At 43.9% G+C, this 27,580-nt stretch overlaps 2 protein-coding genes across 4 annotated transcripts in view; one reads left to right on the forward strand and one right to left on the reverse strand.

The window, feature by feature from the left end:
* The window catches only part of SPEG (striated muscle enriched protein kinase), a 442,132-nt gene that overhangs the window by 30,916 nt on the left and 383,636 nt on the right, over nt 1-27,580 (reverse strand). For all 3 annotated transcript variants that reach the window (XM_089680603.1, XM_089680604.1, XM_089680605.1), the window contains 3 exons: nt 22,676-25,778; nt 22,080-22,220; nt 5,672-5,788 (listed from right to left, as the gene is read on the reverse strand). In XM_089680603.1, coding sequence (XP_089536729.1) covers nt 5,672-5,788; nt 22,080-22,220; nt 22,676-25,778 — 3,361 coding nt within the window. The remainder of the gene's footprint in view (nt 1-5,671; nt 5,789-22,079; nt 22,221-22,675; nt 25,779-27,580) is intronic.
* LOC149459819 (tubulin alpha-1A chain-like) lies at nt 15,500-20,885 on the forward strand. Its single transcript, XM_089680606.1, has 4 exons — nt 15,500-15,603; nt 18,252-18,474; nt 18,582-18,730; nt 19,843-20,885. The coding sequence occupies exons 1-4, from the start codon at nt 15,601-15,603 to the stop codon at nt 20,824-20,826; spliced, it is 1,359 nt and encodes a 452-aa protein (XP_089536732.1). The 5' UTR covers nt 15,500-15,600; the 3' UTR covers nt 20,827-20,885.

Below are 27,580 nucleotides of genomic sequence, written 5' to 3' on the forward strand. Positions count from 1 at the left end.
AGGGGCATCTCATGGGGCCCCCTACTGACCCCGGGCCCTCGGGCAGTGCCCGAGTTTCCAAATGGTCAGTCCGCCCCTGCTTTAAAGTGAATATATACGGAAAGATTTATTTCCTTGCACAAAATTATTATCCGTTGGGGAAATGTTGTTTGTGGGGTTTTGTTGTCTTTCAGTTATTTCCCCCCTACTGGGCAATTACTTCCCTCTGAATACATAAGAGACATCTACAGCAGACGTTGAGTATCAGAGTTTGTATATCCAGGGCGGGGCTGTAGGTACAGTAGTCACTCTTCTGTACTTTCATGGTAAGATCACTATTCTATTGTCCAAAGATATGAATTACCTGGAGACATTGTTAGAGGAAAACCTTCTCAAATGTCTAATCACAGGTCGTTAGACCTGCACAATTCAAATCCACATTTGAGCTGTCTGTGTGTTTTAACAAAGGTGACTAGTAACTTATTGCCTGCAGCTGCATTGTAATAATACCTAAAGGGAACCTGTCACTGACTTTACAAGCCTGCATGACTATATTCCTGGCGTGTCACAACATATAGAAAAGCATATAGGAAGATCTGACTGTCATCAATAACCTCTTCAAGTCCAGACACTTTCACCCCCTTCCAGTCCAGGACAATTTTCAGCTTTCAGCGCTGTCACACTTTGAATGACAATTGCGCGGTCATGCAACACTGTACCCAAATGCAACACTGGGCCTAGGGTTGCCACCTCATCACTTTAAAACCGAACACGTATTACCAGGGGCGGACTGACCATTTAGAAACTCGGGCACTGCCCGAGGGCCCGGGGTCAGTAGGGGGCCCCATGAGATGCCCCTGGTACCCTTTTCATAGGTTTTTTTGAGTTTGGGCAAGGACACAGGGGCCCCATGATCCCCTATTGCCCGGGGGCCCCATGAGTTGTCAGTCCGCCCCTGCATATTACACAGATTCTGTGACTGATTAAGGTGGTAATTAAACTCATTTCACGCCTTATCTGCATTAAATTAGCCCTAGAACCTGTGTAATTAACTGTTTTAGCACCACCTCATAGCAGCAATACTGCTACAGGGCGGAAGTGGTGAGCAAAATCACGTATATATGTGTGGTTTTGCATTTCCGGGTAGGGGGTGTGCACTCCCTACCTGCGCTGCCATTCGTGGCCGTCAATCACCGGGTCCAAGCCAGTGATTACTCGCCGGCGCCCAGGGATTGCCGAGGATCTCCGCATGACCGCGTACTTGTCAGTTAAAGTAAAATGGCCTAGTCAGGAAGGGGGGTAAATCCTCTGGAGGGGAAGTGTGTTCGGTTTTAAAGGGAAGAGGTGGCAACCCTAACTGGGCCCTCACACAGCGGCCCCATATAGCGATCTGTTTTCCGTTGTGTCCACTGGGCACAGACTGCAGTGCTGCATGCTCCCAGGGAGCGCGCACAAGCAGTGAATTCGGGGGGGATGTTTAGAATCCCCCCCCCCCCGCCCGCATCAGCAATGCTCCCGTGTGGCCATTTATTGGCATGGGCAGGACGAGAAGAGGTTAAAAATCCATGTGCTCCAGTCCAGTGCCTTTATCATCAGTCTGCTGCAGGCAGCATTTCCCCAGTCTCCTCTCCCCCAGTGATCAGACTGCAACATTGTAACTTTTGCAGCAAGTCAAAAGCTGCAAAGATATAATGGTGGAGCTGATCTATGTCAGCCAAGAGCTGCACAGATACCAGGATTTACAAGATTGTGGGGCAGCACAGTGGCTAAGTGGTTAGCACTTCCGCCTGGCAGTACTAGGGTCGTTGGTTCGCATCCCAGCCACAGAACTACCTGCCTGGAATTTGCATGTTCTCCCTGCGTGGGTTTCCTCCAGGTACTCCAGTTTCCTCCCACACTCCAAAGACATGCTGGTAGCTTAATTGGATCCCGTCTAAATTGTCCCTGGTATGTGTATGTATGAATGTGAGTTAGGGACCTTAGATTGTACGCCCCTTGAGGGTTAGGGACTGATGTGAATGTACAATATATATGTAAAGCGCTGTGTAGATTGACAGCGCTATATAAGTACCTGAAATAAATAAATACATTTCCCAGCCACCCGCTCAGTTCAGGAATTAGATGGTGACCCCAAGTGATGACTGAACAAGGATGGCTCTGTCCTGGATAGAAAAGCAAATGAAGAGTATTGTCAGGGGGAGTACTATGATCTCTGTGGGAGATGATAAATACCTGGTAGTGTTATACTGACACATTAACGAAAAATTCACAGACTTAAGCTGGCGATACACGGGAATTGTCGTTTCAAGAATATTTGCTAACGAACGGAAAAGCGTATTAGTTTTTTTTTTTTAAAATGTGACTGAACTGATGAAAAAAAAAATGTAATGCCCATGTGAAAGGGGCCTAAAGAAAACTAATGCAGCCACCACATCTAATGAAAGATAAGCTGCAATATATTACATTTTTGGTTTTGGGTTTACTACTGCTTTATCCGAGGTTCACACCCAAGGGTGGACTGACCATTCGAGCACTCCGGCACTGCCCGAGGGCCCGGAGTCAGTAGGGGGCCCCATGAGATGCCCCTGGTTCCTTTTATTGGTTTTTCATAGGCTTTTTTGGGTGTGGGCGAGGACACAGGGACCCCATGATCCCCTATTGCCCGGGGGCCCCATGAGTTGTCAGTCTGCCCCTGCCTGTGGCCATGGAGGGGATTGGAACACCTGAATCACATGATTTGGAAGGCTGGCCCAATACTTTTGGTAATATAGTGTATGCGTGTGCATCTTGTTTCTGTATCCAGCAATTCTCTGTAAGCCCCGGTTCACATATATGCGGCAGTGCGAGCCCCTGTTCACACCTAAGCATTTTCTGCAGCAATTTGCAAAAACGCAGTAAGTCCATTTAACATGATTTCCTATGGGACATGTTCACACCTGTTGCGTTTTCACCCGGTCTGTTTTTTGGAAAGGGTCAGGGACTTTTTTTAACGCAAACATTGCATTTTTGGTTATGCTGATGCTTTTTGTGTTTAAAATCTGCCTAGCAACAAGAAAAATGTAAAAAATATTATTATTATTATACAGTATTTATAAAGCGCCAATGGTTCGCTCAGCGCTGTACATTACAAAGGAAGGAAAAAATGTCACCAGCACACCGAGGATCACCAATATGGGTCCAAAGGTTTTAATAAACCATCACATAGTTACAGTAAGGCAACGTTTCGGAGTCTCGCAGGACCCCTTCATCAGGCATGAGTCACATGCCTGATGAAGGGGTCCTGCGAGACTCCGAAACATTGCCTTGCTGTAACTATGTGATGGTTTATTAAAACCTTTGGACCCATATTGGTGATCCTCGGTGTGCTGGTGACATTTTTTCCTTGCTGATTTTGTTCGGTTCCAGCCGACGATCGCTGCAGCACCCACTTATACACACAGCCATTTTTAACGCAGGAACGTGTGCGTTTGGATCATACATGTACATTACAAAGGGGGACAGAACATGTGACAGAACAATACCAATACAATGCAAAACATGAGGGGATCGAGGGCCCTGCTCTTTCGAGCTTACAAAAAACCCCTGCAAAACGCGGCAGAACGCACCAACAACGCAAGTGCAAAAACGCAAAATGCAATGCAAAACGCAATGCAGAAATGCTTCAAACGCACCCTGCATAGGTGTGAACCTGGGGTTAAGCAGAACTCCAGACCAGCAGCTCAATACACAATGCGGAGTCTGTCTGGATTATGCAGAATGCAGCCGTATTGTAATCATTTTATGGCTAAATGTATTTTATTGCTTGTTGATACCTTGAAATAATACGACGGCCGCCTTTATTTTACTGCGTGTAGCTATAATTGTAAATATACCGAGGCCGATTGTGTTTTATTGCATGTCGCGGTATTGTAATGGTAGAGGCAGCCTGCGTTTTATTGCTTGCGGTTCGCTTCATTGCACATGACTGAGCAGCGGAGTAGATTGAGGCTTTGTTGAAGACATTAATAATGCAGAGCGGCTTCTGCCTGTAGAATGAGATCCACGCTGTAAATAATATATGTTACACATATTATCACAGATAGCGGCAATCATTCAGGGCTGTGCCTTACCACTGCGATGCCTGGGGCTATAGCGGAAATAACACCTTGCTACCCCCCCCCCCCCCCAATGTGCACTAACAGGTATTTATATTACCACGGGGTGCAATACGGAGGTCACCGTACTGTGTTAGCAGAGCTGTATCTGGGCTTTCAGCAGGAGCTCCGCTCTCCCCCCTTCACCTCTACTATAAGTCATCACTATATGTCTCTCTCTCAATTTCAGTCTCCAAAGAGAAAAGTTAAAGTGTTACTAAACCCACAACAGTACAATCAGTCTGTAGATGCAGTAAATATAGCTTGTTATACTCACTGTGGAACCCAAGGGGTTAATCCTCTGCACTTTGCAAAAAAAGCTGTTTGATCCTGTCTTCTCTGATCCTCCCCTTTTTCTACTGTCCTTAATCCATCTGCTGATCAAACAGAGCCTGGGGGCAAGCTGCACATGCTCATTTTGGTGTTTTGCTTTTTTTCTTGGGAGAGTGCATGTGACCAGCAGAGGGCCAATCAGTGCTGTCCAGACAGAGGGTCAGGGGTTATGCAGCCTCATAGAACAATCAGGGGAGAATGAAAACTCCTCCTACAAGGTTTAACCAGTGCTTTGCTGGACACTGATAGAAGTCACAAGACTGCTCTAACTGCTGATGAGAAAAGGTATTTAGCAGTTTATATTTACTAAAATAATTGCATTTCGATGTTGTGTGTACTGTGGGAGACCAGATATAGTGAATGCAGGGGCCCGGGGAGACCAGATATAGTGAATGCAGGGTCCGGGGAGACCAGATATAGTGAATGCAGGATCCGGGGAGACCAGATATAGTGAATGCAGGGTCCAGGGAGACCAGATATAGTGAATGCAGGCTCCTGGGAGACCAGATATAGTGAATGCAGGGTCCGGGGAGACCAGATATAGTGAATGCAGGGTCCGGGGAGAGTGGATATAGTGAATGCAGGGTCCGGGGAGAGTGGATATAGTGAATGCAGGGTCCGGGGAGAGTGGATATAGTGAATGCAGGGTCCGGGGAGACAGATATAGTGAATGCGGGGTCCGGGGAGACCAGATATAGTGAATGCAGGGTCCGGGGAGACCAGACATAGTGAATGCGGGGTCCGGGGAGACCAGATATAGTGAATGCAGGGTCCGGGGTTTAGTAACAATTTAACTCCTGCAAGCCATAAATAGTGCTTGGATAACTAGGAATAGCTGGAGAACTCACAATGACCACATCTGTACAAGTACTGTACGCCTTCATCAACCAAGATTGTACGCCCCTTGAGGGTTAGGGACTGATGTGAATGTACAATATATATATATAAAGTGCTGCGTAAATTGATGGCCCTATATACAGTAAGTACCTGAAATAAATAAAATATTCAAAACTTGTGAAAAATTAATAGCAACACATAGAATTGTGTGAACCCGGATGAAATGACCTTTAGAAATCAAATTGGTCAAGACATGTCGGGAGTGGTAGATGTACAGAGCAGCAGATCGCCTGCTCCCAATGCAGACTATGACACCCTGCAAATGTCGAGTCCATCATGCTCCACCTGTGTACTGCATTAAACATCCCCAGGATAATCTGCTGAGTTACCTTTCTTCCACAGGATGCGGGGTGCAGGGCTGCCAGCGGGAAGACAGGAAAGGGTCACCGAATCCCCCTCGAGAATCACTGTGTCCTTCAACTTGATGTGGAAAACCGGTGGAAAATCTGTAAAAAAAACACCCAAATGCTGAGATTTAACAATTGACCCCATTCATTTCATCAAAAATCCCCCTAGACCCCTGCACTGTTTCTTTTTTGGTAGATCAAAAGGAAGATTATACAATCAGATTTTAGTGTGTATGGCCAGCAATACTGCAACCGTAATAGACAACTCAGCATGAAGAAAGCTCAGCACTCCATATGAGGTATACTTTTATTTACAGCGGTAACAAACCCAAAGGCAAACGTTTATTACATTGCAGCTGAGCTTACCGATCTGTAGATGTGATGGGTGCGTTCGTTTTGTTTTTAGGCCAGGTTCACACCAACTACATTGTGCTTTTCTTGCGAGACGTGTGGAGGGTGCTATTCATTCTTCAGCGCGATTGCAGTATGATCGCAGGTGCAGGAACCGCACAGAGGGATGCGTTTCAGGTGCATGCACCTTTTCCTTGCATGAAACGTGGGCACAGTACCCCATTCAAATGAACTTGCATGGGTGCGCAGTCATGTTGGAACAGGAAGGGGCCATCCCCAAACTGATCCCACAAAGTTGGGAGCATGAAATTGTCCAAAATGTCTTAGTATGCTAACGCTTTAAGAGTTCCCTTCACTGGAACTAGGAGGCCAAGCCCGACCCCTGAAAAACAACCCCACACCATATTCCCCCCTACACCAAACTTTACACTTGGCACAATGCAGTCGGGCAAGTACCGTTCTCCTGGCAACCGCAAAACCCAGACATGTCCATTGGATTGCCAGATAGAGAAGTGTGATTGGTCACTCCAGAGAAAACATCTCCACTGCTCTAGAGTCCAGTGGCAGCATGCTTTACACCACGGCATCCGACGCTTTGCATTGCACTTGGTGATGTAAGGCTTGGATGCTGCTGCTCGGCCATGGAAACCCATTCCATGAAGTTCTCTACACACTGTTGTTGTGCTAATCTGAAGGCCACATGAAGCTTGGAGGTCTTTAGCTATTGACTCTGCAGACAGTTGGCGACTTCTGAGCACTGTGCGCTTCAGCATGCGCTGACCCCGCTGTCATTTTACGTGGCCTACCACTTGGTGGCTGGGTTGCTGTTGTTCCCAGTTGCTTCCACTTTGTTATAATCCCACTAACAGTTGACCGTGGAATATTTAGTAGCCAGGAAATGTCACGGATGGACTTATTGCCCAGGTGGTCACCTATCACGAGACCACGCTTGGAGTCACTGAGCTCCTGAGAGCGACCCATTCTTTCACCAATGTTTGTAGAAGCAGTCTGCATGCCTAGGGGCTTTATGTTATACACCTGAGGCCATGGAGGGGATTGGAACGCCTGAATCCAATGATTTGGAGGGCTGGACCAATACTTTTGGGAATATAGTGTATGTGTGTGCATCTTGTTTCTGTATCCAGCAATTCTCTGTAAGCCCTGGTTCACATCTCTGCGGCCGTGCGGGCCGTGTTTTGCGTGGGCACGAGAGCCCATTCATTTGATTGGACTCCCATGCCCCGTGACACGCAGGGAAGAAGCCCCTGCACTTCTTCTGAAAACGCAGCCCGCACGGGAACCACGGTTCCCAGTACGGTTGCGTTTTCCAGTGCGGGCGACATGCCGCATTTCTCTGTGCTGGTGGTGCGGCTGCATGGACTTTCCTGCAGATCCGCAGCAGCACCACCTGCACAGATGTGAACCTAGGGTAACACCCCAGTTACATCAAGCCCGACTTTGAAATCGCGCGACTTACATTGAGGCCGCCCGATTTCAAAGTCGGGTAACCTGCTGATTTGAGGTGCGCTTTGCATTGACATCTGACACAGATGTCTATGCAAATCGCACCAAAAGTAGTGCACGCACTACTTTGGAAATCGGTGCGACTCCGACCAAGTCAGAACTGCACCGATTTGACCACTGTAATTGCGGACAATAGGGTGCAACTTGGGAAAAACTGATACCATACAAAGGGAAGGAGGAATATAACAAAGAATCAGATAAGCTCAAAATATTTATGGATAGTATGGAAAAGGAACAGAAAATTAAAAAACGGAAAAAGTATGCTAGGGACTTTAGTGATTATTCTGAGAATAAAGTTTTTAAATGGCAATCAGCTAAAGAGGAAGCGATGACCACTCAGACATCAACACATTTTACTGTTCCCCATACACCTAGGATGTTTAATAATCCTCACCAATGGACCAATCCACCATATAATCCTCCACATAAACGTTCCAAAAAATCTAAAAAACCCAATCAATATAAGACACCCACCGAACCAAGAAACAGAGGAGAGTGGAGAATTCCGATTGATAATTGGTATGAACTTCTACAGTATATTAATAATGATGAGAATATTGGTTCAAGAAATTATAATTGGTATCCCCAACAAGGATACAGGAAGAACCATTATAATGGGCAAAACAATAATTGGCATCATAATAATAATTCTCATAATAACCATCAAGGAAATTCAAGGCCCTATACACAACAACGCATGCCTATGTATAACAATGGTACGCCCTATAGGCATGATAATTGGAGACAACAAGGACAGGGGCCAACGAACCAACATTGGAGGAACAATAATCAAGCTCCGCCACCACCATTTGACCCTAATTCTCAATATAGAGAGAGACCAAATTGGAATAATCAGGCTCCGATTCATTTTTTAGAGGAGGGTCGGGCGCGCAAAAGAAGTGCCCAAGTAGAGGAAAAAGGGGAGGTAAGAGAGTCAACAAGTTCAAAAAAGAGAAAAATGTGATAGGTAAAGGCATATTTAATTTGAGTAGCATAGAGTTGTCAACCCAGGAATTAGCCCTATTAGATAATGGGCTAAAATTTGCACCAAACAATAAGTTGAACAAATTCCAGACGTACATAGACATTCACAAGTTTGTGCGTCACGTTTCTCTTAAAAAATATTTTCATAATAACTCTATAGTGCGTAATACCACGGATAATGCCATACATTCTAACCTCAAAAACGCTTCCCTATTTAATCCTCCCACCCAGTCACATGGTTATATTAATGTATTTAGAGATACTGTCTTGAAAGAACTTGACAACATCAATGTCAAGAAAAATCGTAGTCTTGAACATCTGAATAAGGCCATTGATTCTCTTTTAAGTAAGAAAGATCTAGTCATTCGCCCTGCGGATAAGGGTGGGGGGGTTGTTGTGATGGATAAAACCAAGTATATGAAGGAAGTGTATAATATCTTGGGAGATACTGAAACGTATCATTTATTACCAAAAGACCCCCTCTACAAATATAAAAAATCATTGAAAACTATTATTGAAACAGGGTACCAAAATAAGGTGTTAAATAAGAAAGAAAAAGCATTCCTTTGCCCGGTAGCTCCTAGGTTACCAATTATGTACATACTTCCAAAAATACATAAGGACCCTATAAATCCCCCAGGCAGACCTATAATTAGTGGGATAGGGTCCTTGAGTTCACGAGCAGGAGAATACATTGATAATTTTTTGCAGCCCTTAGTGACCAAGACCCCTTCTTATCTTAGAGATACAAAACAGGTCCTTTTAGACATTAAAGATTTAATTATAGAACCTGATACATACCTGGTCACGGCTGACGTCTCGTCTCTCTATACTAACATAGCACACCAAGATGGAATGTACGCAGTAGAATTTTATCTGAATGATTTTATTGGAATGCCGATTTTACAAAAATAATTTATTTTAAGTTTGTTAGAATTCGCAATGACTAGCAATTATTTTTGGTTTGATGGGAAGTTTTATTTGCAAACCAAGGGCATGGCCATGGGAGCGAAGTTCGCTCCTAGCCTGGCCAATCTCTTCATGGCACGTTGGGAGGAGGACATCATTTATGCAAGAGATTGGCCAGAGCTATATTTTTATAGGAGATATATTGACGATGTTTTACTGATATGGAAGGGGGAGGAGCAGGCACTCAAAAATTTTTTCAAAACCTTGAACAATAACAATTTGAATATCAAATTAACATATGAATATAGTAAAAGTAGTATTAATTTTTTGGATTTAACGCTCATGAATAAAAATGGTGGGGTGACTACACAATCTTTTTTCAAGGAAACGGACAGGAATAGTTATATTCCCACATATAGTTGTTACCATCCAAACTGGCTTTCGAATATCCCGAAAGGTCAATTCCAGAGAATTAGGAGGAATTGTACCAATCTGGATACGTATTATCAACAAGCCAGCATTTTAAAATACAGATTCATAGAGAAAGGTTATGATGAGTCCGCACTTAATTGCACTTTAGATGAGGTTGCTAAACTTGACAGAAATTCATTATTGAATGGAGTGGCTAAATCACGTCCGTCCAAGACATGTCCGTTTGTAACCACCTATTCGAATCGATATAAAACAATTAATAGGATCATAAGGGACAATTGGAAAATTCTCAAGGCTGACCCTATATTAGCCCAGATACTGCCTGATAAACCTGAAATCACTTTTAGGAGGGCACCCTCCTTACGTAATAAGATTGCCCCTAATGTGATCAATCCTCCCTCAAGTATCCCGTTTTTTAATAATTTAATTGGATTTTATCCTTGCAACAAGTGTGTGATCTGCACATGCAATGGACATAGAAAAAGGAGAGTTGACAGTTTTATGTCCTCAACCACTGGTAGAAATTACAAAATTGATAATTTTATAACCTGCAATAGCAGATATGTGGTTTATTTGCTTCAATGCCCATGCAAGAAGCAGTATATAGGCCGCACAACACGACGCCTAAGGGATCGTTTACGTGAACGCGTTTATAACATCAAACGTGGATACAAGGAACATTCCCTTTCCAATCATTATCGCAGGTGTCACCACAGAGATCCATCATCTTTAACGTTTACGGGAGTTGAAGTTGCACAATCTAATTGGAGAGGGATAAATAAAAAACGGGCTGTATCACAGATGGAGTCAAGATGGATCTTTGAGATTGGATCTATGCATCCCAAAGGACTCAATGTTGAAATGGATATAAATTGTTTTATAGATAATAGTTAAATATTTATCCATTTTAGTCGATATTAGATTTATCCTTTTTATCATATCTCCATTTTTTGGCCAAATAGGTCTTACAAACGTCCTAACTGTTTTTATAATTTACCTTTAGACCATTGCGAATTATAACTTTTAATCTACATATATTGTTTTATGGATCTTTTGGATCTTCATATTTCACGTATTTTTATGAGCATTTTTATGAGTATTTTATTTTCACATATTTTGTTGTTAAAGTGAGAAGAACATAATGCACATGTTTTTATATTTTATATTTTAAAATATACGTTTTTTGTGTCACCTTTCCAATCAAGGATTACCTTTATTTATATTTATATACGTTTAAGGTGGGTTGCGGCAAGTATTTTAGGTTAACACCACATATATAAAGAGGGCTTTGCAATCAGCATTTTTTCTGATAATCCCAATAATATGGGCATACAGAGGGTGTTTATCATATAATTACGCGATTGCTATTATTTATACATGGCATCGTTATCATCTATATGTGCGTAAGTTGTCATAATATTTGCATATGACCAACCTGGGATAATATATCCAGGTGCCCATACATGTTACCCTGGCTACAAGGAGTGACGATATCTCACTCTATATCATTTGTTCTCCTTTTTTTCCTGGTTCTCTTGCTTGGTGGTGACACAATTATATTTGGCCTCCGGTAAAATGGCGCCCGCGCATGCGCGATTGAAACGGTAGATTTAGCGCTTATGCGTTCCCCGTATATCATTATCGCGCATGCGCGCACTCCAACAAAATGGCGCATGTTTGAAGACGTAAGTCTATCACAAAATGGCGCACGTTTATTGAACGAGCGCGGTTTTTTTGTCTATATATATGCATTATTCAAACGTCCTGCGCCCAGAGCATACCCCCTATGAGTAAGTGCGGTTGCACGAAACGCGTCAGGAAGGAACTGCGGCACAGTGACGTTTACCACCGCCGGCACCATTGGGGTCCCGGCGGCCAACTTTATTGTCTGAGTAAAGAGCTATAGGGGACAGAGCCATGCATGACAGCTGAGGGTCCACATCGTAAAGTTTGACCAGACCTTGCCTTTGATGAGTCTTGGAACCATACCTTGAGAGGGGTTATCTCTTACATGCGCATATTGGTTGTGCATCTGGTGAGTGCACAATCTTTTACCAGTTTTGGATATCACCATACATCACCTTTTTGGCTATCACCGTGTGTCAATAGAGATCCATCTGATCTTTCACCTCACCCTACCCACTGGGAGATTGTGAACTATACATCTGTGTGTTATTTGAGACTATAAGGGGCAGTATAATAACTATACCCTGCCTGCGTTTTGCAGGGATACACTCTTGCATTTTTGATATCTTGCATGTTTTAATAGATAAGCGCTGCACCTTTTTATATCTGAGGGTGCAACTTGGCATGCTATTTGCAAATTGCAGGGCATGCAAATCACATGCCAAGTCGCACCCGATGTGAAATAAAGTGAAATAAATTGCACAGACAGTTATAACCAGATTTAAAGAGTAACTCCCATTTTGCTGAAAAAAACCACTCCCCTCTGGGAGATCTATGTACATTGCGGGGGGTTTGACAAACTTTATTGCAGATTCTTACCTATTGTTATTCTGAAGCTGTTTGTCTGTGTCCATGTGCAGAGAGAATCTGTATGGGAGTGGTAGTATAATTATCAATCAGCTGCTGCACTTGCAGGACTCTGAGGAAAGTTTCGGGGTTTGCATCCCTTAAGTCTAGGTTCACACCTAAGTGTTTTCCGTTGCATTTTGCAGAAACGCACAGCAGTCCAGTTAACATGATTTCCTATGGGACAAGTTCACATCTCCGTGTTTTCACCCAGTGTGTTTTTTGGAAAGGGTCAGGGACTTTTTTAAACACAAAACGTTGCATTTTTGGTTCTATAGACTTCAATGGGGACGCTGCGGTAAAGCATGTAGTGCATTTTTTATGCATATTTGACACATTTGTGTATAAATAGCGTCTGGTGACTGGAAATGGTGTCTTGAGAACGCCCCGTGGGAGGGGCGAAACGCGTTGACGCATTTCCGGTCTGCCGTCCTTACGTCCTACGTCACTTCCGGTGAGTGGAACGCACGCCTAGGGGTGCGTTCCAAGCGGCCATCTTGATTTTTGGATCTGGGTTTCTATCCTCTGCAAACCAACAGGCTGTGAGGTCTCTGGATTGGAGTGTGATCCCATGGACATTTTGGTAGCCTATGGAGGCAATAAATCAATGCTTTCTATTTATCTATAACATGTGAGTGGCCTGGTATTATTTATAATACTACATTAGGTATAGCAGTATCACGCTATGGTATATGTTTTTTCTTTTTTTGGACCGCGGTGGAGTTCATATGAGGAGTGAGAGGAATCATCTAGCCCTGCAAAGCGATTTAGGAGTTCTGGAGGATATAGAGGGGGTTTAGGATCCCTTAAATTCTAAAAGGCGCATAACTCACCAACATCTGGTGAGTGCGATTGATTTTGATTTCACACTGGTGGATGATGGAAGCACTGTTTTTTGGGAGAAATCATTATACCTATGTTTTTTCTGGGATAAAAGGACTTTATGCATATATTTTTTGTGGACACTAACATAATATTTTTTGGCACTTTATTTAAATTGGTTATTTTTACTACAATTTTATTTGTAACATGCACTGAATGAGTTGTTTGATTTGCGCTGTTTATTTATTTATATTTTTTGTATAGGTGTGAACCTAGCCTAAGGCCTGGTTCACAGCCATTCAGTTTGCTTTTGATCTGTCTCTACAGTGATTTTTGTGGAGCGTTTCGCTTTTTTTTTACATGTTTATTGGGTAGATTAGAAAAACCCAATACACATCAAAAACGTGTCAAAAATGCAATACATGCTTTTCTACAGCGTCTCCATTGAAGTCTATTGAACCAAAATCGCACTGTTTTACATTTAAAGTCCCTAACCTTTTCCAAAAATGCACCGGGTGCAAACGCATAGATGTGAACATGTCCCATAGGAAACTATGTTGAATAGACTGTAGTGCAATTCTGAAACACAACAAAACAAAAAAAAAAGTGTATAGGTGTGAACCAGGCCTTATGCCAGCCATAGACAGCCTATTGTACAGCGCTGAGCAAACCCTTTGGCGCTATATAAACTCGATGTAATAATAATAATAATAATAATAATAGACATTTTGAAAATCGGCCGATTTTTCAGCTGAAAAAAAATCGACCGATTTTCGCAATGTTAGTGGGTTAATTGGTCGGCTGTTTTTCTTTTTTTGGCACTTTGAGATTTTCGGTCATGTTGGAAAATTTGCGGCTGATTTGGACAATTGGACGATTTTCCCAGCAATAATGGCCAAATCGGCCGATCGTTTTAACGATAAAAAAAACAAATCGGCACATGAGCAGTGACCTGCAAGGGACAGAAGTTATGGGGTGAACTTTATGATTTAGTCAGCCGATTTTTTAAGACGTTGGTGGTAGCGTCGGCTGAACGAACGACCGATTTGTCATTTATCGTTCGAAAAATCGGCTGATGTTCCACACGTCTATGACCTGCATTAGACATGATTTCTCTTTGGGAGTATCTCACCAAAAAAATGACATTTTTGTTGCAGGGGATGCTCAATATCTGACCAAGAACACAGCAGGCAATGACATTTCTGGGGGGTGTTCTGTACCCCATCTGTGTACAGAATACCTCCAGGTAGCCATATTGCATTTTACAGAAAATGACAGCACTTTTAATAACTGTATGTTACAGTATGACTTGTGTGGCAATTTTATATGCCATATTATTTTTTTCATTTGCTATACATGGCCATACATGCTGAATTGGCCAATTTTAGCTCCATAGGTAGCTCTTTCACCCAGATCAACCAGGTGGAAAATCGCTGGCTGACCAGCACCTGTATCCAATCAAATGCAGGCACCGTTTTGGTATTGTGACAGCCTGCAGGCAGAATGAAGGAAATCTATATGTGTGTGGCGGGATTTACAAATGTTTGTATCTTACAAGAGGACATCTGTCACCGTTTGTGATTACTGCCTTGACTGGTAAATCATGAGCTCTGTAATAATCAAAAGAAGATCTCCAATTGGTGGCCTTAATAAATATTATGATACATTGGATCAGCGACAAAGGTTCATGTCATATGTGTTATCACTGGCTAACTTTGTGACATTTTTCGCCCCAAAATTAATAAATAAAATAAAGTTACAATGTCAGCGTGTGATTCGGGGTCTCTTTAAAACCTGCAGATTACACAGAGCTGAGGTTATTATATATACTTATTGGGGTTATATATAACGTATCACACATACACCTGCAAACATCTATCTGATCTTTGCTTCCCTCCCTGTCTCTGGATCTCCCTCCTTTCCTGAACTTTCCCGGACTTTTCTCCCCTATCGCCCTCCAGATCTGTCCTCTTCCCTCCAGATCTGTCCTCTTCCCTCCATATCTGTCCTCTTCCCTCCATATCTGTCCTCTTCCCTCCATATCTGTCCTCTTCCCTCCTTCCTGCCTTCTCTGTCCCCCTCCATGTCTCTGCCCCGGGGTCACCCCGCACTCCTTGTACCTGGTAACAGTTGTGTTGTGCTGAGTGCAGCCACTCCCAGGCAGGATTGTGTTCTCTCCACAACACACAATGGTGTCACCGGCCCCGGGCTCCTCCCACCTCCCTCCTGTTACTAAGGATGCTGTTGTCACTGACTCCTATATATATATAGAGGAGAGGAGAGAGAGGGGACAGTGACCGCTCCACACCGAACACCTAACCCATCGGATCCCGGAGAGATCAACTTTATTCAGCATCATGGTGAGCGACCGACCGCACTCTGCCATCCTATACATCCCCCTATGTGTGACCGCACTCTGCCATCCTATACATCCCCCTATGTGTGACCGCACTCTGCCATCCTATACATCCCCCTATGTGTGACCGCACTCTACCGTCCTATACATCCCCCTATGTGTGACCGCACTCTACCGTCCTATACATCCCCCTATGTGTGACCGCACTCTGCCATCCTATACATCCCCCTATGTGTGACCGCACTCTACCGTCCTATACATCCCCCTAAGTGTGACCGCACTCTGCCATCCTATACATCCCCCTATGTGTGACCGCACTCTACCGTCCTATACATCCCCCTATGTGTGACCGCACTCTACCGTCCTATACATCCCCCAATGTGTGACCACACTCTGCCGGCCTATACATCCCCCTATGTGTGACCGCACTCTGCCATCCTATACATCCCCCTATGTGTGACCGCACTCTACCGTCCTATACATCCCCCTAAGTGTGACCGCACTCTACCGTCCTATACATCCCCCTAAGTGTGACCGCACTCTACCGTCCTATACATCCCCCTATGTGTGACCGCACTCTACCGTCCTATACATCCCCCTATGTGTGACCGCACTCTGCCATCCTATACATCCCCCTATGTGTGACCGCACTCTGCCATCCTATACATCCCCCTATGTGTGACCGCACTCTGCTATCCTATACATCCCCCTATATGTGACCGCACTCTGCTATCCTATACATCCCCCTATGTGTGACCGCACTCTGCCATCCTATACACCCCCCTATGTGTGACCACACTCTGCCGTCCTATACATCCCCCCATGTGTGACCGCACTCTGCCGTCCTATACATCCCCTTATGTGTGACCACACTCTGCCATCCTATACATCCCCCTATGTGTGACCACACTCTGCCATCCTATACATCCCCCTATGTGTGAACGCACTCTGCCATCCTATACATCCCCCCATGTGTGACCGCACTCTGCTATCCTATACATCCCCCCATGTGTGACCGCACTCTGCCATCCTATACATCCCCCTATGTGTGACCGCACTCTGCCATCCTATACATCCCTCTGTGTGACCGCACTCTACCGTCCTATACATCCCCCTATGTGTGATCGCACTCTGCCATCTTATACATCCCCCTATGTGTGACCGCACTCTGCCATCCTATACATCCCCCTATGTGTGACCACACTCTGCCATCCTATACATCCCCCTATGTGTGACCGCACTCTGCCATCCTATACATCCCCCTATGTGTGACCGCACTCTGCCATCCTATACATCCCTCTGTGTGACCACACTCTGCCATCCTATACATCCCCCCATGTGTGACCGCACTCTGCCGTCCTATACATCCCTCTGTGTGACCGCACTCTGCCGTCCTATACATCCCCCCATGTGTGACCGCACTCTGCCATCCTATGCATCTCTGTATCTGCACTACAATCTCCTTTATCTAGCTGGTTTATCCTGTACAATACATCCATCATGTACACAGAACACAGTATGCAGATAGCTTTGCATTCCACCAGTCCTATTGTTCTGCTTGTGACCACAATGTCAGGATTGAATTACACTTTGTAAATCAATACTTTGAATGGAGTCAGAAACTCTGCACACTGCTCTGTGATTGGAGGATTTACATTCTAAACACACCATGATTGGATTTTGTAATACATTGTAACATTTCTGTGTCTGCTGAACGTATGCTCAGGGAAATGTTGCCTGATATGATGAGTGAATGCTGTATTACTCTTTTTTGTTCACTTTAACATTTGTGTTCCTTTGTGATATCGCTCCTCTATGTTATATATTCCACGGTCTTGTAGTTCTCATTTTCTAATACAGTTTGGAATATACAATATACACTCACCAGGTGTATTGGGTACACCTTGCTGGTATTGGGTTGGACCCCCTTTTGCCTTCAGAACTGCCTTCATTCTTCGTGGCATGGATTCAACAAGGTGTTGGAAACATTCCCCGGAGGTTTTGGTCCATATTGACATGAGTTCCTGTTGCCTTTTTGTCATCTCCAACCTGTCTGCCCAGGGGCGGACTGACAACTCATGGGGCCCCCGGAGCAATAGGGGATCATGGGGCCCCGGTGTCCTTGCCCAAACTCAAAAAAGCCTATGAAAAAGGTACCAGGGGCATCTCATGGGGCCCCCTACTGACCCCGGGCCCTCTGGCAGTGCCCGAGTTTCCAAATGGTCAGTCCGCCCCTGAGTCTGCCCATTCTCCTCTGACCTCCAACATCAACAAGGCATTTTTGTCCACACAACTGCCCCTCACTGGATATTTTCTCTTTTTCGGACCACTCTCTGTAAAGCCTAGAGATGGTTGTGTGTGAAATTCCAAGTAGATCAGCAGTTTTTGTAACACTCAGACCAGCCCGTCTGGCACCAACATCCATGCCATGTTCCAAGTCACCTAAATCCCCCTTCTTCCCCATTCTGAGGCAGTCGTCTTCACCATTGAGTTGCTGCCATGTGATTGGCTGATTACCAATTTGTGTTACCAAGCTATTGAACAGGTGTACCTAATAAAGTGGCCGGTGAGTGTATGTTTGACAAGCATCAATTTCTTCTGTATTTTATGACTCTGCTATCTAACAAGATCTTTACTGTTTCCCCCCCACAGAGGGAATGCATCTCAATCCACGTTGGCCAGGCCGGGGTGCAGATTGGCAATGCCTGCTGGGAGCTGTACTGCCTGGAACATGGCATCCAGCCGGACGGACAGATGCCCAGCGACAAGACCATCGGAGGAGGAGACGATTCCTTCAACACCTTCTTCAGTGAGACCGGGGCTGGAAAACACGTTCCCCGCGCTGTCTTTGTGGACCTGGAGCCCACTGTGATTGGTGAGTAGGCCATCTGTTATGTTGTGTGGATAAATGGTGTATGAGATGTCAACCAAGTGTTGTCACCTGTAGCAAGGTTCTGACCCATTGCTGTCCCATTTCTATAGATGAGGTGAGGACAGGAACCTACCGGCAGCTTTTCCACCCTGAGCAACTCATCACCGGCAAGGAAGACGCCGCCAACAACTATGCCCGAGGTCACTACACCATCGGCAAAGAGATCATTGACCTGGTGCTGGACAGAATCCGCAAACTGGTGAGTAGAATGAGGCATTATAGTGCAGATCCTGCAAAACACCCTTCCAGTTTCAAACACTGTGCATATTTTATGTTTGAGATAGACCCTTCCCCCACAGGTTAAACCACTGATTTTTTTCCCATTTTCCTTGGGGATTCTGGAGGCAATAGCTTCCTGAAATTCCTCTAATGTCCAGCTCTGCTTGTTAAAGGGTAACTCCACTTTCACGGGGAAAAAATTGGCAAATAATAAAAGAAATATGTATATAATATACAATTACAACTCAAGTCATATTGTAATTGTATTTTATTAAAAAATTACCTTTCTTTTTCAATCTGCAGCACTGTAATGTTTATGTAAAATGCAATATGGCTACCTGGAGGTGTTCTGTAAGCAGATGGTGTACAGAACACCCACTGAAAATGTCATTTCCTGCTTGTGTGATTGTCTGTGCAAGTCAGATTTTTGGCATCCCCTGCAACAAATATGCCATTTTTGGTGAGATACTCCCAAAGAGAAATCATGTCTAAAGGGATGCAGACCCTGCCAATTTCTTCATTGGAGCCCTGCAGGTGCAGAAGCTGATTGCTTATAAAACCACACCCATACAGATTCACTCTGCCATTGGACACAGACAAGCAAACAGCTATTGCTTCACATTAATAAAAGGTAGGAATCTGCAACAAAGTTTGTCAGAGGCAAGAAAAGCATAACCTTCTGGTTTTGCATTTTTGATTGGAGCTTTCTGGCAGAAAAAACACTAAACTCTCCTAAACTGTGTACAAAGACGCTCTATATCAGAGTTTATTTCTGCCAAGGGAACTGGTGTCTTTTTAAGCCCAGCGTACATGGAGCCTAATAGACGATCTAGAACATTCTTTTGAGCTATGTTTGTATGGTCGGATGGTGTATGACCACCTTTACCCTATGCTTACTATTTGTTCCTAGTATGACAACCTTAAATGGCTCCCGGAATAGTTTCAGTGGAGGGACAGAGAAGGAAAACTCCTGAGATGGTCCTGTAGTTGGAGTCTCTAAGAGACCATAGAACTCATGGCCATTAGAATAAGTACATAATGTTACTGAACCTGCATAGTAGTTATCTAACATCTGTGTGTCTTCTTTTTTAGGCTGACCAATGCACTGGTCTCCAAGGATTTCTCATCTTCCACAGTTTTGGTGGTGGCACTGGTTCTGGTTTCACCTCCCTCTTGATGGAACGTTTGTCTGTTGACTATGGCAAGAAGTCAAAGCTGGAATTCTCCATTTATCCAGCTCCTCAGATCTCCACAGCTGTGGTTGAGCCCTACAACTCCATCCTCACCACCCATACCACACTAGAGCACTCAGACTGTGCTTTCATGGTGGACAATGAAGCCATTTATGACATTTGCCGCAGAAACCTGGACATCGAACGTCCAACCTACACCAACCTGAACCGTCTGATTGGTCAGATTGTGTCCTCTATCACGGCCTCCCTCAGGTTTGATGGAGCTCTGAATGTGGACTTGACTGAGTTCCAGACCAATCTGGTGCCCTACCCCCGTATCCACTTCCCCCTGGCCACTTATGCCCCTGTAATCTCTGCAGAGAAGGCTTACCATGAGCAGCTCTCCGTGTCTGAGATCACCAATGCTTGCTTTGAGCCAGCCAACCAGATGGTGAAATGTGACCCCAGACACGGTAAATACATGGCTTGCTGCCTGCTGTATCGTGGTGATGTGGTGCCCAAAGATGTCAATGCTGCTATTGCTACAATTAAGACCAAGCGCACCATCCAGTTTGTGGACTGGTGCCCAACTGGATTCAAGGTTGGAATCAACTACCAGCCACCAACTGTGGTTCCTGGTGGAGATCTGGCTAAGGTGCAGCGTGCCGTGTGCATGTTGAGCAACACCACAGCCATTGCTGAAGCCTGGGCTCGCCTGGATCACAAGTTTGATCTGATGTATGCCAAGCGCGCCTTTGTGCACTGGTACGTAGGTGAGGGTATGGAGGAAGGAGAGTTCTCTGAGGCTCGGGAGGACATGGCTGCCCTGGAGAAGGATTATGAAGAGGTTGGCACTGACAGTGTCGAAGGAGAGGGTGAAGGAGAGGAGGGAGAAGAGTATTAAAAAAATCTGTAACCTCTGATACTGAAATATACATTTTGCATAAATAAATATTTTATTTATTTGTTTGTCATCACTTTTATTTCCTGAAATATGTGCATGTGTTGAACTTCACATTTTTTGTGCTTACTGGTCTCATATTTTCATTACTAAATTTCCTAAATAGATTTGTAGGTGCCCCATCTAATGAATGAATTTATATATCCGACAGCACAATCATCATGCTTGCTGAACAACTACTGGCGTAAAATTAATTTCAGGATAAGGCACATATAGTTTATTGTATTCGGCAATTCATTTTGGGCCTTAGTAGACCTATAAGATGCAAATAGAAGGTAGTTGTATGTACAAGGTCCTGTCTTTCAATGGTTGATATTTTTTCTTGACCTACAGCAGGATTGAGCATAGGCATGAGTTTATAGTGGAGTGGAGTTGATAGCCCTTGGAACCCAGGGTACACACCTACATCTCCTGTCAGGTGCCCTGGGTCTTCAGTCCTGTGATTGCTGACACTGCAGGAGCCAACATCTCTGTACAGTGACATATTGAATGCCAGAGCTGAGGAAAGCACAGAACATGAGGAGAAGCCTGAGAGAAGGAACATCTCCCGGCACTGAGCCATGTTGTATCTGAGGTCTGTAGTTATGGGGGGATTTCAGGGAAGGCGGATAGTATTTGAGCTTAGGAAGGGATTTGGAGATAAGAACATTTGTACTGGATTTGTGCCTAGGGTTGGGGAGGCGGAATAAAATAAGAGAATTTGTGCTAGAAGTAGGGGTTTGGGGGGAGGGGAGATTTATGCTGTGAGGGAGTTTTGGGGGGAGAGATAAAATAAGAAAATTTGTCCTAGGAGGTAGGGTTTGGGGAGGAACATTTATGCAGGGAGGGGGGGTTTGTGCTAGAAGGAGGGTTTGGAGGGAGAGGATTTGTGTTGCAGTAGGGAATTTGGGAGGAGAAGAGGATTTGTGCTAGAATGGTGGATTGGAGTGGATGAGTATTTGTGCTGAGGAAAAAAGCAATTGAATAAATTGCCCAATCTGGTCAAAAAATAGCTTGCTTCACAAAAGCTCATCTCAACTAAGTCCTAGGCTGGATTGGCTGTTACAGGCTGTCAACCACTATTTTTCTTTACTACAGTGTTTAAAATACAGCCAAAATTGTCAATACTTTTGCAGGGGGGTCAACAAAGTTTCATTTTAAGCCAGCCTTACAAAATTCCCAATACACCCTACATTACAGTATGCAGCATCTCCTACCTGACTCATTGCGGATGTACTGTCTGCCCACTATGCTGCCATCTTCTTGGATCAAGCTGGCTGGGATGCTTGGTTGGGAAACCATCTTGTCTCTCTTACTGCGTGAAAAACTCCAGCGGTCCCATCTGGATCGCCTGTCATCTAGAAGAAAGAAAAGCCATGATAATTAGAGATTGAGCAAAATGTAAAATAAATAAACAAATAAATAAATATTATTTGTGGGCCCGGTTGTGCAGGACCAGAGGCGGACTGACCATTTGGGTATTTGGGCGCTGCCCGAGGGCCCGGGGTCAGTAGGGGGCCCCATGAGATGCCCCTGGTACCTTTCATAGGCTTTTTGGGTGTGGTTTGAATGTGATCGAGGACACAGGGGCCCCATGATCCCCTATTTCCTGGGGGCCCCATGAGTTGTCAGTCCGCCCCTGTGCAGGACATTTCATAAAGTATTAAATATACTGCAATGGACCTGATAGATGTAAATGGGAGGGATCTCAAACTGCTTTCATAAGCAACCAAAAGTACATTACATTTGCCCATCAACATAAGCACTAAAGTAATGTATGCAGATGCGTATATATTTTGTGGACATAACTCACCTTTTTCTACCATTTCTGATTTGATGCTGAGGCCAGAGTTGACAGATTCTTTAGAAGCTGATGAGGCAACCTGTGCAGCAAGCTGGTTTTGTGGTATTCCAAGTTTACGTATATTCTCTCCTTCGGAGTTTGATCTCCTCAGTATAGACATCAGTGGTGTTCCCCTCTCTGGTCTGTCCTCTTTTCTATCCTGACTCTCCGAGTCACCTCTTTCCTCTGACTGGCTTCTCAGCTTCATTGACAAACGGTCCATCGTGTTTCCAATTTTTCTTCTCATTGCCAACACTGGTGATTCACTGGCTTTCTTTTGTTCTTTGGAAATGCCTTCAGAGATTGTCTCAATTGACCCTGTCTCTGATTTGAGGCTTTCAGCATCTTTCTTGTCTTTGGCACTTCCCCTTCCCAAGGTCCAGGAAAGACGCCTTCCCGGCAAAGTGGGTGATTCTGCTTCCCCTGCTTGTCGCTCCTTTCGTTCAGTTGATGGAGACTTCCTGAAGCGTTGAGACAGCCTTCTCATGAAGCCTGGATCTCTTTCTGCATCTCGTAGGTCCTGAACAGACCTAGATCTATCATCCAAACCAAGAGCTGCAGGCACTAGGAACTCAAGGGGAACACCAACTGGACTAGGCCTGTACATTTCCTCTTCCCGTGATGCCTGGGCAACTGATAAATTCTTTTCTTCTGACCGAGTCCTGGTCAGCATTTTTAATCCCCGAGTGAGAGAAGACTCTCGATTCTTCTTGAATTTGGCTTCAAACACTTCTTCTGAATCTATGTTGCTGATGTATTGGACATTCTCTGTACTTTCAGTAGTGGGCTTTTTAACCTTAGAAAAGGTTGGTGGCTCAGGCAGTGCTACAACCTCTTTAGTTTTCTTTTCATCCATAATGTCATCTGGAGGTTTCTTTTGAAGCCTAGCTTGTCCTGTTGTGGAAATTCTCAATTCAGTGGGTTCTTGTGACTCATCTTCAGATGTTGGCACCTGTAGTGTTTGCATCATTTCTGCATAGGTAGATCTTTTGGGTGATATAGCACTTTCTGACTGGGATTTTGAAACAGGTGATGGCTCTCTAACTGCTTTCTTAGATGGTGCTGGGACTTTTGCTGGCAGTTGCTGGGTCTCTTTTACCTGCACAGCTGTAGATTGTGGCATAGATATGAGTGTATTTTGGGGCTGTTTTACTAATTTTGATCCAGGAGATGAAACTGTTGGACTTGGTGAAGTTGACTTCATTATAGATGGAGCTCTCACTGAAGATGAACCTACAGTTACATTTGGCATTGGAAATGGGACAGGTCCAACAGCTTGATTTGGTGGAGAGGTTGTAAAAGTAACTGTCTTTGGCAAGTTTGAGGGAGCAAGAAAAGAACTTTTCAAAGTTGGTGAGACAACAGATGGGTTTAGCAAAAATGAAGTTGCTGCAGGAGAACTTGGCAGTGTGGATGGTGTAATGACTGGGGATGGAGAAAGTTCACTTCTACGTATATCAGAAGAGGGAGATGTTTTTACTGATGTAATCTCTTTTCCTGATGTAATCTCTGGATGTGTTTTTACTAAAACAGTCTTCTCTTCTTGTTTAGGAAGCTCCTTTGGTATCAAGTAAGAGGGTACACTCTCTAATAGCTTTGATATATCTTCCACAGCTGGCAAAGCATTTGGAGTTTCTTCTGTTGTTCTTGCATTGAGTTCATTATTCTTTGTTGCATCTCCCTGAGATGGTTTTTCAGCTGGCTGCCCTACTTGCATGCTTGGTATTTCCATTCTGGGAATCACATCTTTTACCAAGGAAGTCACTTTTGGATATACAATTTCCAAATTACCCCCATTAAGCTTTTCATGAGACTTAGGCGTCATTGATGGTGATTTATCTTTGTCATCTGCTCTGTGATTCTGAGTTTCTGCATCCACACTTTCTGCCTGTTGTTGGCTTGGTTCAGGAGTCACAGACTTTGATGGAATCTCACGTGGAGTTTGAGGACGAGAATCAAATCGTGACTGATCTGTCAGAGCAGACATAGAGGTAGCTTCCTTTAAGCGCTGTGCCTCCACTTGAGCAAGTGGAATTTCAAGCGGTGCACCAGACCTACGATGCAGGATAAGTGGCTCTGTGTCAGAATGTGAAAAAGAACTGGTCTTCCTTAAGACTCTCTCTTCTGATGCTTCTCTTCCTGGCGCTGCTTCACTGGAAGCAGCACGGGTAAGTTTGATGGCTGGGATGGGTGATGAAGGTTCATTGTCAGTTCTTTGGGGGCGCATGGACAGCTGTTCACCTCGTTTTTTATCATTGGAGAGTGTTTCCATCAGAGGACCTCTAAGACCACTAAGCTTTCCATCTGCTGAAACCCCCCTTAGAAGCCTTTGCCTCATTAATTCCAAACGTTGTGCATACTCTTCCTCAGCTGATCCCAGCTTTTTCCGTCTCATAGGGCTACGGTTTCTGGTTGGCAGCTCCATGGAGGCAGCTTTAGTCATTCCCTTCTCAAGTTCATTTCGTATATCATTATCTTCACTTGATACATTTAACAGGAGAGCACTGTCAGCAGAGCTTCCCCTCCTAAGTTCACCTCTGCGAGCTGCTACCAGCTCCTCATCAGGTATCTCTGAAGACTCCAAGCTGGATCCTTTTTTGAGAGACTTTCTTGGGTGATCAGCCTTTCGACTGTCCAAGGGTTCTTCATCGGAGGAAGAACCCCCTTCAGCTTCATTTGATTTCTTTCTGGTAAGTGACCCTTTGGGTCGTTTGCTAAGTGACTCCGGCACCTCTTTATGAGGGACTTCAGATTCTGTAACTTTGCTGGTGATTTTACTACCATCCTCATCCTTCTCCTGATCTTCCATAATGGCATCTTCTGTGTTTTGAGAAGGTTGATCTTCATCAGTTGGGATTTCATTAAGGGACATTCGAGAACCAGAAAACTGGACTTGAAGAGGCATGGGTACATAAGGGAGCTCTTCCAGGTCATCAGAATCAGAAGAAGAGGACAGGCTAGAGGACTCTTTGGCATTTCTAGGGACAGCAATAGACAAGTGGTTACTGGTGTCCTGCAGGAGCTCTGGGATAGACCGCATCACCATATTGGATTTGAAACTGATAAGAGAACGCTGTTAAAGAAAAGGATAAACATATCTTTAATGAGCTGAACGGTATTTGTTATACCAATAAAAAAAATAATTTCTACTCTTTTTCCACAGATATAATGTATATTAATGTCATTATACAATTTTCCTTTTGATTTACCAAAACCATATAATATGAGGTCAAACCTTAACATGCAATGGGCAGGCCCCTTCACTACATAATTAAAGGTAAATCTTAATGAAAATTGTATAATGTAAGGCCAGCCTAAGTCAGTATTCACATAACAAAATGTATTAATCTAAAATCATATAACTAAAAATCAAAGCAAAGTTCAAAAAAATAACAATGCATTCTGTTAAAGATAAAACATTCTTACTGATCATAGGGTATATATACATTGTTATTTTCTGCAGCATTGTGTATGAGTGCAGGGTGCCATAATAATGCCCCCGAGAGTGGGCGCATGATGGGCTGCATTAACAAGAAGTGGTTTAAATGATGCTGGGTGAAAGACTGGTCACATCCATTGACAGAAGGGAATTACTGCAGGGTAAACTATACATAAGTTAATATTGTGGATTTTTTTTTCATTTTTCAGTTTTAGGGATCTTTTTTTTTTTTGAATGGAGTTGGGCTATAAACATTTCAAACCTCAATGTGGCTATTCAGCTCCCGTGGTCAAACAGTATGTTACCCTATCGAAGCTGTACTGCTAAATAGGGATGAGGATCAGGTTAGTGGAAATCATAGGTTAGCGGCGAGTTCCTGGGCTTTGCAAAGTTTGTAAATCACTTTTTATAAATGGCTGTTCTCAAAGCAGCCAAATTGTCGGTGTGTTGAAGCTTTAAGGAAGAGCCAATAATTCTCTGTAGGATTGCTCATTAGCCCTACAAATAGCCACAATTAAAGAGGTAGTAAACTCTCGTTTTCTAATTTTGACCCCTTATGATTAAGTCGATGACGAAACGCGTCAAGGGAAGTGACGTCAAGACGCACACAGGAACCAGAAGTTGACCGGCAGCCATTTTGGAGAAGGGAAACGATCGCATTTGGAGTACTTGGATGTTTTTCCTGGATGGCTGTGAGGTCTATGTACTATAAACAAGTCATTTTAAAGTCTTTTTGATGTAAGCAGTATGAATAAAGGTCATATTATTATATGATTGGTGGTATTACACTATTATGTCCCTCATATTTTATCTCTGGATGGAGTGAAGCGCCTGGAGTCATTGGGATCATTGAGATTAAGGAATCCAGGGAGGATTGTGGAGATTACCTATTCCTGGGAAAGCTGTTGGATCAGTATAAGCATGTGTTATTTGGAGTGTTGGTAAGGGTACCCTTACTTTAAGTAGAAGTGCACACTGGTTTGCAACTTTTTGCGGCACTGAAGGGTGATTCACACACACAGTGTTTTCACTAATTAATTCACGTTTTCTCATTTTTTTTCACATTTATTCACTGTATGAAGTGCGGGGGATGAATTGAATTTATGTTTATGAAGGATAATGCACTATGTGATATTTTTCTTTTTTTGAGGTATAAAACATCTGGGAGATCGTTGGAAGAATTTTGAACAGTTTGAACTATTTTTCACTATGATATTTTAGGGTAATTAGGGGTAATAGTTGATGGACTAATTGGTGGACTTTATAGTTGTTGTTTAAATTTATTTTGTTAAACACTTTCACATATATAATATAGTTTTCTAATTTTACCTACAGGTAAGCGTATAATAAAGCTTACCTGTAGGTAAAACGAATATCTCCTGAACGTGCACCGTTTGGGAGATGGTCTACCAAGCAGCAGCTGGTGACCTCACCGG

The sequence above is a fragment of the Staurois parvus genome, unplaced genomic scaffold (assembly GCF_062004578.1).
Source record: "Staurois parvus isolate SC_StPar_1 unplaced genomic scaffold, SC_StPar_1.0 ptg000246l, whole genome shotgun sequence".
Classification (NCBI taxonomy): Eukaryota; Metazoa; Chordata; class Amphibia; order Anura; family Ranidae; genus Staurois; species Staurois parvus.

What these genes read in the sequence shown, in the direction of transcription:
- LOC149459819 (XM_089680606.1), top strand. An exon ending in CCTGGAGCCCACTGTGATTG is followed by an intron (nt 18,475 to 18,581) that starts GTGAGTAGGCCA and finishes CCATTTCTATAG; the next exon opens with ATGAGGTGAGGACAGGAACC. An exon ending in TGGACAGAATCCGCAAACTG is followed by an intron (nt 18,731 to 19,842) that starts GTGAGTAGAATG and finishes CTTCTTTTTTAG; the next exon opens with GCTGACCAATGCACTGGTCT.